Here is a 16,073-nt window from a genome sequence, read left to right on the forward strand (position 1 = left end):
GGGGTTAAAGGGTCTGGTTTGTCCCTTCTCTACTGCAGCCAGACACCAGGAGGGGTCTGGGTTGCTAAAGCCCCATCAAGCAGGTCCTGTGCCAAGGTGGGCCTGAGACCACCGGGCGGGAGTCTGGGCAAAGACAGCAAAGAGAAAGCAGCGTGCCTGTTTCATTCCAGGCCAGTGCTTTGCACTAATGGCAGTTTTCCCGTCAAAAGCAGGCAGGACTCTGACATTTAGCACATCAGTGGTTTCTGGGCAGCAACTGTGGCACTCAACAGTTCAAGCTTGTGCCACGTTTCATAAATGAAACGTTCCCCAACTGTTACACATTCAGTAAATCCCTGAGCTGCAAATCCAAGGCCTGATCCTGCTGCAAGCTGCTGCGTACTCTCAATTCCTGGTGAAGTCAATGAGAATCGAGGGCAGTTTGCACCTTGCAGGATCAGGCTCCTAATCAGGGGCGGCTCTTATGTTTTTTGCTGCCCCAAGCACGGCAGTCAGGGAGCCTTCGGGGACGTTTCTGCGGGAGGTCCGCTGGTAATACAGATTCGGCAGTGGTTCTGTGGGAGGTCTGCCCCAGTAATGCGGATTCAGCGGCAGTTCTGCGGGTGATCTGCTAGTCCCACGGCTTTGGCGAACCCGCTGCCAAATTGCCGCCAAAGCTGCGGGACCGGCGGATCTCCCGCAGAAACACCACCAAAGGCTCCCTGACTCCTGCCCTCACTACGACCAGCAGGCCCCCCTGGCTTGCCACCCCAGGCACGCGCTTGCTGCGCTGGTGCCTGGAGCCGCCCCTGCTCCTAATGCCTCCATTGTAGTACAGATCCCTCTCACTTATTGGTAGCGGTGGCAGGCCGGCCAGTATAATCTCTTAATCCTGCATTTCCCTAGATATCCTTTCTGGACTGTGCTGTTGGAGGCTTCACTACATTGGCGTTCCACAGGCTGCTCCTATTTTAAAAGAAAAGAAACAATGGGTGTGCTTATAGATTTTCTGCTCCTCACAGCTAAAGTTGTGGGCTATATAATCCAGTCCCTTGTGCGGTGGATAAAGAGGCCCACAGAGAAGAGAGTCACCAATGAAATATGTTTAATAACAGGTACGGCCAGTGCAAGAGGACTGGGTCGGCGTTTTGCTTTAGAACTCGCCCAAAGAGGTGCGACGCTTGTCCTGTGGGATACAGACACAGATGGTAATGAAAAGACTGTGGTGCAGGTGAGGGAGCTGGGTGCCAAGGCTTACGCTTACACCTGTGACGTGAGCCAGCGAGAGGACGTCTATAACACTGCAGAGAGAGTGCGTCGGGAGGTGGGAGATGTCACCATCCTGATAAATAATGCTGGGGTTGTAGCAGGGAAACCAATCTTGCAGTGCTCAGATGAAATTCTGGAAAGGACCATGAAGACTAACTGCCATGCACATTTCTGGGTAAGTGTCATTTAGTGCAGAAAACCAAGTATGAGATGATTGAGATGCAGGGTGCCCTTGTGCATCGGGCACAGGCTTGGAAGCAAGCCCTGGTTTCAGTTCCTTACTCTGCCTCTGATCTGCTGTCTGACCCTAGAGAAGCCACTTTACCTCAGTGTGCCTCTTTCGCTTATCTATTTATGCTCGTTATTAGAGACAGGGTGGGTGAGAATGTTTTTTATTGGATCAACTTCTGTTAGTGAAAGAGACAAGCTCTTCCTTGGGTCTGCTCTTTGTAACTAGGACTGACTCTTATTTCTCACCCTCCAGCACGTCCTGAAGGCAAGCGATTTGGCCGATTTTAGACCAACGGCAGAAGTGAATTAGAGTGCAGAGTGGAGGGAGATGCAGCAGGGCCCCTCTACTTGGGAATTCACCCACCCCTTTATCCCTGAAGGCCAAAGTCTTGCCCTTCAGGACACGCTGGAGCAGAACCCATCCATTTGTTCAGGGATTTGGGACAGGGTGGGTTCCCTGTATTTGGGTGCTGACTTTGTAGAGTGGGATGTCTCAAGGAGAAGGGGTGGCCCAGGGTGGTGGGCTGAGGGGAAGGGGCAGCACATTGCGTGCTGCTCCCAGGGGTTCGTGAGCAATGGCAGCAGGAGAGCATTGCATGACAGTGGGGCGGAAGGGTGGGGCGCTGGAGCCCGCCCACTCCAATCCCCATGGTGGGGATGCTGTCATTGTCCAAGAGACCCGAGCTGCCTGACAGGAAGTGGTGCGGCAAGTAGGTGGCCCCCAGCCACTGACCGCTGGTCCCGAGCCACAGGCCAGGCACGCTGGTGATTAGAGCCCTGTATGGTTGTATCCGCATCCGATCCATTATCTGCAAAAATGGTCCGTGGATATCCATGGATTTGCAGGGCTCTATAACTCATAGCATCCAGTTAGACCTTGAAGTGGACACATCCTGTTGAGCAAGCATCAGAAGGGGGATATTTACCACAATCTCTGCCTTCTAAATGGGTCCTGGCATCACATGGGCAGTTTAACATTTGAAATATTAGTTCCTTCTTAACCTTTTTGAAGACAGGTTGAGATTCCCTTTTCATTGGGAAGACCCCTCTACTCACTGCTAGAGTTCAATATTTTGCAGTACAAGAAATTCCAAATATATGAGTCAAGATTATCAATAGATCTCAAAGCACTTTGCAAAGTTGGATGAGCATCATTATCTCTGTTACAGAAGGGAAAATGTAAGGTTCAGAGAAGTTAAGTGATTTGTGCAAGGGCATACAAATGCAGTGAAAAAACTGGGACCAGAATCCAGGTATTCGAGTCCTGTACCTGATCCAATCTAGATCACACTAGCAACTGTATTCCTTCAGGTCTGTATATTATTGTCTCATTTTTAGACTAGGTGGTTATACAATTTGTCATTTTATTAGTACAAGATGAAATTTAGCATAACAATTACATTTGGAGCAGCTATCCCCTAGCTAAAATTAAAAGCAATGCAATCAGTCATTGTAGTCCAAGGCTTGATAAGGTCACCAACAGAGAACAGAGATAACCCCCATTGATTAGTATTACTAGTTTGGTACCTACTGTGGTGGGTTTATACCTTCCTCTGAAGCATCCTGCCCTGGTTATTGAGAGAGAGAGAGAGAGAGAGCGCAGATACAATGCGGCAAGCTTCTCATGCTCATATTTTCTGAACCAAAACATTAGAAAATCAGAGCATTGGATCCAAACTCAGTAAATTATCACAACCCTTCCTACATGTGAGAATAGACTCTGTAATCATTTATGATCAAATATTTTACAGTTTACACTATGCAGAACCTCAGGGTCCCACGGGACACAGTTCAGGAGCAGATTGATTTTTCTATTTTGGGTTCTCGCCAAGGATTGTTATTAATTATTTGTGTTATAGTAACATGTAGGAAGTCCAGTCTTGGACCAGGAGCCCCTTAGCTGCTGGACAAACAGAATAAAAAAAAAATACAGTCCCTGATTCATTCATTTCGAACTCACCCTAAGCAGAGTCCAGGCAAAAATAAATAAATAAATAATATTCCAGTTTTCCAAATCTATAAAACCAAAATTTTGAATTAGTTTTACTCAACATAAAAGTATTAATTTATGGCCAAAGATTAAGTCAGATTGAATTTCCCAGGCTTTGAAGTCTTGATATGATCCCTTTAAATATTTCTCCACTAAGTAACGACTCTTCCAAAGAGAAAGGCATCCGTCTCGAATGAGAACAATCTGTCTCAGAAATGGCACACTCAGACATGGCTGCATCAGTGATTTGATATCCATAGAGTCACCTTAGCCATGAGAACTGAATGGTCATCCCTCTGTTGCAGAAGTACTTTGACAGAGAGGGCCACATGGCATCTGTGAAAATACACTGAAGGTATTTCTCAGGCTGCATTGCTTGGGCAGTGCAAGCGCAGCTGTTCGTGTTTAGAAAGGTCAGCCAAGCAGAGTGTTCCCATCTCTGTGATAACACATACATGACAGGGTGGTTTCCAAGGTAGACCTGTGAGCTGCTTCCCAGAATTTCCCTGGTGAATGAAACCTCCTCTGGTGGCCAGGCTAAGATCAACAACAAAAGAGGTGGTGTTGAAGGGATAGTGCAACACAGCACAGCAAGGGGGAAAGCTGAGGAACCCTCCCCATTCATGTTTTGGCTTCACGTCTATGAGCTTTGAGAAGCAGAGTGATCTACTGGAACAAACAAAGGATGAGGAAGGGAGCAGTCCTGGGTTTCACATCCCATTGTGCTGATGACTCCCTCTATAACTCTTACTTATGTAACCACTCTGTGCCTCAGTTTCTCTCTGTGTAAAATGAACATTGGTTCTGCTGAGTAACCAAATATAGCCATTTGGATGCTCAGATCTACCAAGTTACAGGAAGCTTTAGCACAATTTGACTTGCCACACTGGTTTTTCAACCAACCAATCAGCCTATGTTTCATAATTGAGATTCTCGTGACAGCAGCCAAATCAAAACCAATCTGAAGAAAAGTATGTCCCGAAAGCCTAGTGGATGGAGAGGATGGTTTAAGGATGTTATTTAAAATCTGACAAGAGTGCAAGAAGACATCCTGCAAATGTGTGAACTAGGATATGAAAATATACCAATTCTCTCTACAGAGCTAGCCAGAGAAACCCACATGAGGTATTCTGTGCTCACTCCCTCAGACACAACCTAACTTATGTGGTTTCACCCATCTCCTTATCTAGGGGATCACATGGAGATAAAGTGCTGAGTGCAAATAGCCATTATGCAAAACGTTATATTATAAAAATGCCCATTTAAATTCTGGTAACAATTATTGTTCAGTATGACTTCTGTTTGTAGGCAGCTAATTCTGGAAAGTAGCTTATCAGCCAGGACTTGGGGAATGAAGTCTGGATCCCATTAATCCTGGTTTCACAGCACTGAAAGATGAAAAGACAATCAGAGGAAGGACATTTTAAGAGGATTGCAGTGAAAACTAATCTTGTTACACGGCAAAACCATCTCACATGTGCAACCGAAAAGGAACTTTAAATGGGCATCAGTGTTTCCAAAATTGGCAGGATAGGGAAAGTGGGAGGGGCTAGGATAATCAAACACATGAGACACAGCTACGTTGGCTGGATTTACTTGATCTCCCTGGGTAACATTCAAATATTTTCATAGAAATCTCTTTGGCTGGAGCAGTGTTTAAATATGGTTTCTTAACTCACTTTGGGTTGATTGTAGCAGGGCCCTTATGAAGGCAGAGTAAAGTTTGTAAGTGCATGATAAATGGTCAGAACCCACCTCAGCTCCCATTGTTTTTCACTTTTGGATGCAGACAGAGCTCCTCTCTGAGAGATTCACTGGCTTCCAGCCAGCTTATGAAAGCTTTGCTGGATTCCAGCCATTTACCAGTGCATTACCCAACAGAACACATCTCCCAAGTGACAGCGGCACGGTTGTCAGAGTGCTCACTCAAGGTAAAGATGCTTCTGGGCTGCGTCTGCATTTTAGCTTTATCTACATTAGAGGTGGTTGTTCTCCTGCCAGTGTGTCTCCACCAGTGGGAGCAATGATAGGAGTGGCTGCTGACATTGGAACCACTCTATTGTCTAAGCCTGCACAGTGCGGCTCTAGCCAGCGGGACGGTTACAAGGCTGCTGGCGACCTAAATTACACTGATGCTCTCAGTGCTCTACAACAGTGGTTCTACAACGCTGAGGTCTTCCAGGGGGTGCGCATCAACTCATCTAGATATTTGCCTTGTTTTACAACAGGCTACATAAAAAAGCACTAGCAAAGTCAGTACAAACTAAAATTTCATACTATGACTTTATACTGCTCTAATATACTATACACTGAAATGTAAGTACAGTATTTATATTCCAATCGATTTATTTTATAATTATATGGTAACAAGGAGAAAGCAATTTGTCAGTAACAGTAGTTGTGACACTTTTGTATTTTTATGTCCGATTTTGTAAAGCAAGTAGTTAAGTGAGATGAAACTTGGGGGTACACAAGACAAATCCGACTCCTGAAAGGGGGTACAGTAGTCCGGAAAGGTTGAGAGCCACTGCTCTACAATCTGGAAAATCTTCATTTGCTGCTGAACATTAAAGGGATGCGTTTTCAACAACCGCTAAATGTGAACGCCCTGTACTGGCAGACTGTCATTCTTTTGCTCAAGTGCCCAAATAAAAGTTAATACAACAAGAGCAACGTCTGAGTTGCCAAAACTGACCACATTGGTTTCTGCGGGATTCTTAAGTGTTTAGCATGTAAATGGCCAACGGCTAGATATGGGTTTGAACCAGAACCTTGGATCTGAACTATCCCAAGCTTGGATGGAGTTGAGATCAAAACAGCAGGTTTGGCCTCTATGTAATACAAGAAGCTAAACCAAAACCACAGAACCAAACACCCCCAAACATTGGGCAAGTTCCAATCCAGGTTGTAATTTTACAGCTCAAGCCCATCTCTCCTAGCTGCCTCACGTTAAATCACATGCATCGTTGACTTGAAAGCCATGAAAAATCTCTCATCTGAAAGCAGCAGTGTTGCTAAGGGGCTGCGTGGAATGTTCATAAAAATACACCCGTCAGCATCTTTACTGCACGTTGGGAAAATCTCCAGGCAGCTGCCAAATCAGAAACATTGATCATTCGGAATAAGGAAATTGCAAATGCCTAAAAATCATCTACTCCACATAATGGAATAAGGGCGAGTAAAAGAAGCTGCTTCTCTGCAGTAATAGTTGAGCCATGAGTCTTTTAAGCTGAAGCTAAGAATAGAAATAAATGTGTGTCCTAGCAGCACATCAGCAAAACAGACCTTGGAGCTTTGTACCCACTCTTAGATGTGCAAGTGTAATAGGCGAATGGTGCACATGAATAAGCTTTCTTCCTTCTGTCCATACAGACTGTCAAGGCTTTCCTTCCCAAAATGATGGAGATGGACCATGGTCACATTGTGACGATAGCAGGATCCCTGGGCCTCTTTGCAACAGCTTGCATGGCGGTCAGTAGCTATGGATCACCAAAGTGTGTGCTTTCCTTTCACCCCCTTCTCCCCCCGGCCGCTGGTGCTGCAGGCCCCCCCCCCAGATTCAATCAGGGGTATTTATGGTATAAGTCATGAAAAGGTCAAGTACTGTCATTTTTTGTTTCTTGCCCATGACCTGTCCATGACTTTTACTAAAAATAACCGTGATTAAATCGTAGCCTTACTTTTCAGTTGTAATTAATTTCATGGGTGTTCCTCCCCCCCAAATGTGGTTGATAAAACAGAAGGCATCACTCAGGAGGAATGTAGGTTAGTGGCCCAAGCACAGCACTCCTGAGTTCTAATACCACCTCTGACACTGATACTGGGGGGCCTTGGGCAAGCTACTTAATCCTTTCCAGCCTCAGTTTCCTTATAGCTAAAAGGCAGAAAGTGATCATTACCTCCATCACAGGCACGTGGGAAGTGCTATGTCAGTATGGAGTTTCTTGTGGATTTCTAGATGTATGGTCCTGTATTCCCAAATCTCAGCACCTCATTTTTCCCCTTCTTTAAGATGGAGATAACAATGCGTATCTACCTGTTAAAGCACTTTGGAACAGTCAGAATGAAATGCAAATGTTATAACCTAAGGCACCCAAAGCCCATTGAAATTTAGTAGCATTTGGGCACCTCGCTCTATTGGTCTCCTTTGAAAACCTCAGCCATAGTTTGCTGCATTGTTTTCCTGAGAATGGGATGATCTTTGTTAAAGAGCTGGCATGCATATGAAAATTCAGTGTCAGCAATTGTCAGCTTTGGCAAGCACCCCGATTATTTCCCCAGGATGTTTCAAATGGGTGTGTTGTGGAGGTCAGTCTATTATCCATATTAAAAACGTGGGGGGGTTATTGAGAGATCTGCTTATCAGAATAGCTTATTGGTGCTAAAACCTCTAAACATGTTCTTAGGCTCTGAGGAGGGGGCAAGTCAAGTGAGAGAAAATTACCTGGAATGTACAGTTAAAATAAGAGATTAGATGCTAATGGAAAGGCTGTCGGAAGCAATCTGACAGCCCAAACAATGTAAAGGATGGAAAAATGAGGTCCCTGAAATTAAGAAAAAACAGGTGATTTTTCTTCATTATGGGGTTTTTATGCATCCGTTTTAAGTGCAATGACAATGTTTATTAGGCATTTGCAGAGTGTTACAGGAGCAGTATTAATGCAGAGGCTGGATTTTAAAAAGCTAGAACGATGGTGTAAATGCACCTCACTTCTCAGGTCTGCACTGACCTGATTTGTACGGGGAAGTGAGGCTCACAACTGTGCACACTTTTTGCAAGCAAAACTGCCCGTCTAAGCACTATGAAAACCTGGCTCTGAGTTGGATCCAAGCCAATGGAAAGACTCCCATTGGGTTTTAGATCACATCCTTAGTTCATTGGCACCTGCAGTTTATCAGCAGGCATTGCTAGTAAAAGGCATTTATCCAGGGGCAAAGTAAAGACATTATCCTGGATCAAAGAGATGAAGGAGATTATAGAACAATATGGTGACTCAGAAAGGAGTTTAAATCTGAGGTAAAAAGGAAAAATGGTTTGAGTACAGCCAAACTCACTGAAACATGAGACAGCCTCCTTGTGTCCCATTTACTTGGGACCATCATTTGGCTCAGAATATTGTTACCTCTTTTTGACCTGAGTAACTAGCCAAAGCTCAGGCCCAGAGGATGTTCCAGCTGTGAGCAGAAATTGATGTTGGAGTCTGGTACTTTCTTTGATGCTTTTAAAAAAATAATAATCAAGGAGTGTATAAAGTCCTGTTGCTCCTAACACAAGAGGAACCGAAAAACGGGATAGCTTCTTGGTTTACAGCCTCAAGCTTCTTTATCCAGCACCAGACCCAGAAGTCCAGGGTCATACACCCTGCTTGTCCAGGCTCTCGCTCTCTCCCAGCATGTCTTGCTTCAGTTTCTGTGCTTCGGTCTCTGGGTTCTGTTTCTGTCTACACTTCAGTTTGTCCCACCCGCCCATGTTTAAACGTTACCCTGTCAATCCCCCGCCACCCACAGGTGCTGGCTTCCTCCTTTCCCAGCGGGGGGCTCAACCCTGCCTAGTCCCAGGCCCCGCCCCCACTCCACCTCTTCCCCCAAGCTCCCGCCCTGCCTCTTCCTGCCCAGTTCCACCCCTCCCCCTGAGCACACCATATCCCTGCTCCTCCCCCTCCCCCCAACACCTCCTGCATGCTGCATAAGAGCTGATTGTGGTGGGCAGGTGGTGCTGGGGGGAGCAGTTCATTGGCAGGGCCGCAAGCAGATGGGAGACACTGGGGGGAATTACAGGGAGCTGGCTGCAGGTGGGTGCTAAGCACCTACTGATTTCCCATGTAGCAGTAGTTTTGGGGCAGACTCCATTATGCCTTGTTTTAGGTGGAGCCTCTTAGCTGTTTCTTAAGGGTGCGTCACACCCATCAGAGTTTCAATAAGATTTTAACCCAACCCATAACAATATTGAAAGGTGGCATGTGGAAAACTAAGCAGGTCACAAGAGTCTCCATTTTCAGCATATGTTCAAGGGAATGTTTTGGTTCACTGAGCAAACCTACTGTGTGCAGAGAAGCCAGCCTCCGGCACTCCTGTAGCTAAGCTAGCAATTGCCATCTAATACCTGGGAGTGTTTCCAGGAGGAACAAGCCTCTTCCCCTCCCACTGGCCAAAGCTTCTCATTTTCTGCAGGATTATTGTGCGAGCAAGTTCGCAGCAGTTGGATTCCATGAAGCTCTTAGCCATCAGCTGAAAGCCAAGCGAATCAATGGAGTGAAGACTACCCTGGTGTGCCCCTATCTTGTCGACACAGGCATGTTCACTGGATGTAGAATCAGGTAAAACCATTTACATTCGACTCATTCACAGACATATCACACCTGTCCAGCTGCAACCAGGGTCAGTTCCTCAGTTGTTAGGGAACCTGAAAGAACATCTCCAGCTGACTTTGTAGACAACTAGAATCAGCAGACACCCCCAATGTTTAGCCTTGCAGCAACTCTGCCCTGCTTCAGCCGCTCAGATAATGGAGCAATTAAACTCTCCTTTAATTAGCCTAGCATACTTGTCCCTTAATATTACTGAATCATAGCAGTTTGGATCACTAGTGTAGAACACTGACGTGTTTTTAAGAAAGGGCAGACAGCAAAATCAGAAGGTAAAGTTGGCATCTCTTGATAAAAGTAAAGAGAACTTGTAAAATCTTGTAAAAACTTGTAAAAGTAAAGAGAACTTGTAAAATCCTTACCTACAAAAATGAAAGTAGGAACCATCCTTTCTCTGAGGGGTGGATGCAAATGAGAGCGTAGGTGAGAAGAATCAGGCTAGAAATGGATCGTCTAGAATGACTGGACATGACTAAGAAACCAGGGGAAAATTGTAGCAAACTCTGGCAATTCCAAATTGCAGGAGCTGTCAATATTCACGTGTTCCCTCATTAACAAAACACTTCAAACTAGAATGAACCTACTGGATAATGATACACTAGCATGAAAATAAAGAGTTCGTGTAAGAGGAGGAACCCTATACTGAAATAGATTTCTTCATTTTTAAGATCAGATCCACATTATAGCACAGGAGCAACAGACAGGATGCCCTTCTTGTATTACTGACTCTACCGCTTTGAGATCTTGGACAAGTAACTTAGCTTCAAGTTTACCTATTTGCACAATCACAGGAGCATTAATTGCAAAGCACCTGGAGGCCCCTGGATGCAAGGTGCTAATTCTGTGCAAAGATTTTTATGAATGAAGTAGCCTGTATAGAATTTGCAAAGAGTGCATGATTCTCTGACCAGGGGATTGGGCCTGAATATCGCAGGATATGAGAATAAAAAATTCCAGGTGATGAAACACTACAGGGTATATAGTATTTCCCACCCCCCGAAGTTATGTCATAAGCCAAAAGGTGACATACCTTTTAAGTGTGTTTTGCAGGGTTGGGGCTGGAGGTTGGCCCCCCTTCTCCAGCCACGCTCGCGTATAACTGAATTTTAATGCTGAGCTCCCAGTTCATCTGTCCAAAGAGGACAAGCTCCCAGTAGACCAGAACTCAGCTAGTGTGGAGATGTTCAAAACTAACTACAGCTTGGGTACAAAACTCTCACGTATGGCTTGTCTGCAAAACAAGTGCTATAGTGGTACAGATGCAGCTAAGCCACTGTCGTGTAAGACACTTGTTACCATGATGGAAGGGTTTTTTCCGTTGCTGTGGTAAATCCACTATCTCAAGATTCAGTAGCTAGGGTGATGGAAGAATTCTTCTGTCAACCTAGTGGTGTCTATCCCGGGGTTTAGGGCAGCCTAATTCCATCTCATGGGTCACTTGCAGGTTTAAAGTAGTGTAAATGGTGACTTCTCTGTAACCTGAAGTCTTTAAACCATGATTTGAGGACTTCAGTAACTCAGCCAGAAGTTAGGGGTCTATTTCAGGAGTGGTGAGGTTCTGTGGCCTGCCATGTGCAGGAGATCAGACTAGATGATCACAATGGTCCCTTCTGACCTTAAAGTCTATGAATCTATCTCAGGGGAGTGGACTCTCACCCCCCCTGAGCGACATAGCTAGGTCAATCTAAGATTCAGGTGTAGATCAGACCTCAGATAGTAAACCTGTATTCATGACTATGAAGCACTACTCTCAAATGTGCACTGTGCTTAATGTTGGTCATTAAATTAAAACAAAACTGACTTTGGATAAACAGCTTATAAAAGGACCAGATTCAGCATGCAGCGCAATTCCATTTAAAAAAAAATCAATGACATTGCAATTGAGAGAGTTGCAATCAACTCCTGTATTTGGCCCAGTTTGTCAAGGTGTATCACTTTAGGTAAATCAGGCAACTCTCTTTCTTGCCCGAATGAAGCCAGACTCCCAGAACAGTGCAGATTTGGTCTGCAGAAGCAATGCTTCATAAAAAAAGAGAGATCACATGACATTGTTCTATTTGAGAGTCAGCACCTACAACACTTTGAATGGAACTACCATTACTACACAAATTTAAAGGCTCACTAAAAATGACAGTTACCTTTGATGTTAGCATAATATAACGAACTCCGCAATTATTGCTAGTAATCCTCACCAGGAGCCAGAATTGTTTAAATTCATTTAAACCAAGAGCACCTGACGTTGTACATCACCAACAAGGGTGATATCTGAGCTAATGTATTGTTATCCTGCATATTGGGGGAATGGGAGTGCAAGTTAGTCAAAAATTCAAGTTAACTAAGAGTTATACTTACCAATGGAATACAATAAAATGAATAAAGTATAAAATAGTGTACAGGTACTCACCAATAGTGTACAGGTATTCACTGCACTGCAGAATGGTTGGTTTCTCAAAGCACTTAGGTGTATATAGGTAAAATAGGTTATCTTATGACACTACAAATCACTATGGGCAGCACATGGCATACACCCAGATCACTAAAAATACACTTAACATAATTTAATCTTTGGTGATTCAGAAGGCACTTCAGGATCTTGCAGTACCTCAGTCATCATTATCAACATCAATCATCATCGTAGACGTAGGTGGTGCAGGAGATTGGGCTGAATCTGTAATGATTCTGATACACCCTGGAAGTGGCTTTTTTCAATAAACCCCGATATCAGCTTGCTTATGTGTCTTGTGCCTCTTTTGCATAAAAATAGAGTGCAGAATGTGCAATTGCATAACCTCCTGGGCAGTATTACTAGATTGAAGATTTGTATTGGGAGAGATCAGAAATGCCGGTTAATAGCGCTTTCCAGTTGCTAAAGTGCAGGATAACACAGCTTTTACTGTAATTAGAACAGGTTGAGAGGTGTTTATGAACACCTTGGTTTATGAACTCCCCTGGATCTACCTAATATGGTTTAAAAGGAAAGGTTGACACTTTTCCTTTATGCAGTGGTGGTTTCAGAAGGGTTATACAGAATCTAATTTTCCCCAAATTACTGATTATTTCTTTCTTAATGAAACATTTACCAATTGTTTTTCTAGGCAAGAGCTGGATGCTCTTCTCTCTCCATTAAAACCAGATGACTGTGTGAAGACAGCAATGAAAGGAATACTGAATAATCAGCCCATAATATGTATCCCCAGAATAATGTACTTTGCAGTAGTTTTAAAACAGTAAGTATTTCCACTCAGGGAATTGCAGCTATGTTAATTCATTTTGATGGTATTGTTTCAAGATGCAGTTAAAAGTGAAATAATTGGCCGTAGTGTTATCCGACCATCCCAAAAGGGCTAGAACATTCAGATTTAATAGAAAAGCATATCAGAAGGTTCTTGGCCTTAGCACAGGGCCAGGGTCTGCTACTTCGGAAACCATGTTCTTCCCGCTGCAAAAAGATTGTTTTAAATATGCAAGACGCTGCACCTACATCTTATGTTTGAAACAGCAGAGACAATGGAGGTAAGATACTGTCAAAGGCTTCTTCAGATTGTCAGCTACATTACATTTAATGTTCAACATATCTATTAGCAATTTGCGGAATACGTCCTGAGATCTGACAGGGAGAAGATGGATTGTTTAACACTGTTATAGCTTTTCCACCTCTAATCTTATAAATTTTTAATATATTAGAATAGTATTAGTAACATAAAAGATTTTTTCTTTCTTTCGATGGAGAAGGTAGCATAGATATCCTCTTAGGTAAGTTTTGTTCACGTTTCAATACATTTAGATCTAATCCACGGATTCAATCAAGGCCCTAAAAATTAAATGAATAATGATTTGAGAAAATTAACATCTTTTCCTAATTACTGAAAATTTATTTTCAGCCTCCTTCCATGGGATGTTCAAGTTCTTGTTCACAAGTTTTTGGGTATTGATAAGTGCATGCATCCATTCATTAGACAAAGGGAAGCGAAACGCCATCTCGTAGCAACAGGAAGATGAAGATTGGTACTTGCATGGATTTATTAACAGCTTCTGGAACACTTTTTTAATCTAAACTCAGCTGGGAAAACCTGGTGAATAAACTCACTTCAATGTAGAAACACTTAAGGTAGCATCTTACATTGATCCATACTTTATCTTTTGGTCCATGTCTACAGGCTTTCAGGAGAATTCTGATGACACCAAGCATTTATGTAACAGCTACTACACACAAGGGGACGGCTAGATGAAGGATATAAATACATGCATCAGCATTTGATGCTTGGTTCCTTCACGGCACATAGGTGCTTCTGAAAATCCCATCCTTTAGTCTTTATGCATTAGAGCAGGAAGAGATCAGGTCTTTGACTTTGCTCCACAAGCTGGAGTAGTATTTTGACCCAAAGTCCCAGGAGATAGCAAGGAGATGAGGAGAATAAGTCTTTCCAGGATTTTTTTTAAAATTTATTATTTTCTAGACTTCTTGGCCACCACATTATAAAGAGGGGTCACGTATTTTCAGACATGCTTCCCTTAGCTGCTTTTGGATGGGAAGTTTTATGCTGTATGTTCTCAGCTGGGGATATGACTAGAGAGCATGGAATAGAATCCCCTCATGGAGCTGGATGACTTTTTTTGAATTTTAAAAGTTATGAGAAACAGGAAAAATTTCAAAAAAATGATTTCCCCCCACCCTGTTTTTCATCAGCTGTATCCCCTTGGTTGTGGGGATATTCCATTAGAACGCTGGGAGAATCTTACAGGATGGCTGCTTGAATGCCCATTTTAGGACTTTATAGGAATACCTTAGTCTAACTGGGACTCAGAGTCCTTGTTAGTTAAAGCTAGGTGTCTGGTAAATACATGCTATGCACATGCTTGTTTTGTGATGTGGATAGATACTGTACCAGGGGAAGATCCTCCCATCTCCAAGACAGTCCCTTTCCCTGGGAACAGACTAGACAATTCTATTTTAGTTGCTGCCTGGACAGACACTTCACAGATGGGACATTTGTTTACATGCTCCACACCCTGCTGCTGTGAGACGGAGAGCCGACGGTTCCAGATATCACTGGTCTGCTCTGAAGTTTGGAGGAAGGGACCCTAAGTTAAAGCTGCTCCCATCCCAGTAGGATTTGTGCCTAAAGGCAATGGCTGAAGAGGGAGTGCTTGCCTCAGCTCGAGGCAGACCACTTGGTGACAAGAGGAAGAGACATGGTTGAGCAGATAGGTCGTCTCACTTTCACTGCACAGGAGGCAAACCAGTGCTGCGGATACGAGCATGAAACACAGATGCCATTTATAAATGTTAGAAGACTCAATGTGAAGCTTGCCTTAAGAGTGTGTGTTGATTTCGATGCTGAAAGCTGGTGTAAATTGAACTCTCACCTACCTCACAGGGATGTTGTGAGGATTGGTGTCTATACAATGCTAAGAACATGTAAAAGTGCTGTATAAATGCTATTACTACTATGTGAGAGAAAGCAAAGACTGAAAAGAAAGATCAGTCTCAACTGCTGTTAGTGTAATTGTTAAGAGACTGATTCGTAGAACAGGATTAGATATTTTAAATGTTAGATTTTCCTTACACTCAGTCACGATTTGAAAGGCAAACTCAGTACAATAGAATCTGTTATGAACACCAACATTAAGATCTGACCAGTCAGCACACACCTCATTTGGAACCAGAAGTACACAATCAGGCAGCAGCAGAGATGAAAAAAGCAAATACAGTACAGTGCTGTGTTAAACGTAGAGTACTAAAAAAATAAAGGGAAAGCAGCATTTTTCTTCTGCATAGTAAAGTTTCAAAGCTGTATTAAGTCAATGTTCAGCTGTAAACTTTTGAAAGAACCACCATAAGGTTTTGTTCAGAGTTACACACATTTCAGAGTTATGAACACCTCCATTCCTGAGATGTTTGTAACTCGGAGGTTCTACTGTATTACTAAATTGCATGACTTTTTGGTCTGCAAAGCTTATCCCCTTGTTGAATGTTTGTTAGGTTCTCGGACACTGATATTGTTATAGTCAGTAACCCTAAACTTAGACAAAAAGATAAACCCAGGAAGATTATCCATTTGCTAGACTGTTTGATTAATGAGAGCAGAAAAGGCCCCTGGACTGGTTCGACTGTTTGTCAAAATCTCCCATTGCGTGAAAAAATTACTAAAACCAATTAAGCCAAGAATCTGATGCAAAGGCATGTTTTTAGAACTTTAAATCTTGCAGTCTGCTTATGAGGCTTATTAGCAAAAATA

At 43.4% G+C, this 16,073-nt stretch overlaps 1 protein-coding gene across 2 annotated transcripts; it reads left to right on the forward strand.

Annotated features, from left to right (window-relative positions):
- The first annotated feature begins 967 nt into the window (after positions 1-967).
- LOC123348931 (retinol dehydrogenase 10-like) lies at positions 968-15,038 on the forward strand. Of its 2 annotated transcripts, none has more exons than XM_044986633.1 (5): positions 968-1,423; positions 6,842-6,940; positions 9,641-9,786; positions 12,930-13,061; positions 14,790-15,038. In XM_044986633.1, exons 1-5 carry the CDS (start codon positions 968-970, stop codon positions 14,854-14,856), a joined length of 900 nt encoding a protein of 299 aa, XP_044842568.1. In that variant the 3' UTR covers positions 14,857-15,038. The 2 variants fall into 2 exon arrangements, with proteins under 2 accessions (XP_044842568.1, XP_044842567.1); XM_044986632.1 differs by lacking the exon at positions 14,790-15,038 and adding an exon at positions 13,716-14,139.
- Positions 15,039-16,073: the final 1,035 nt, after the last annotated feature.

Source organism: Mauremys mutica, chromosome 13 (assembly GCF_020497125.1).
Source record: "Mauremys mutica isolate MM-2020 ecotype Southern chromosome 13, ASM2049712v1, whole genome shotgun sequence".
Classification (NCBI taxonomy): domain Eukaryota; kingdom Metazoa; phylum Chordata; order Testudines; family Geoemydidae; genus Mauremys; species Mauremys mutica.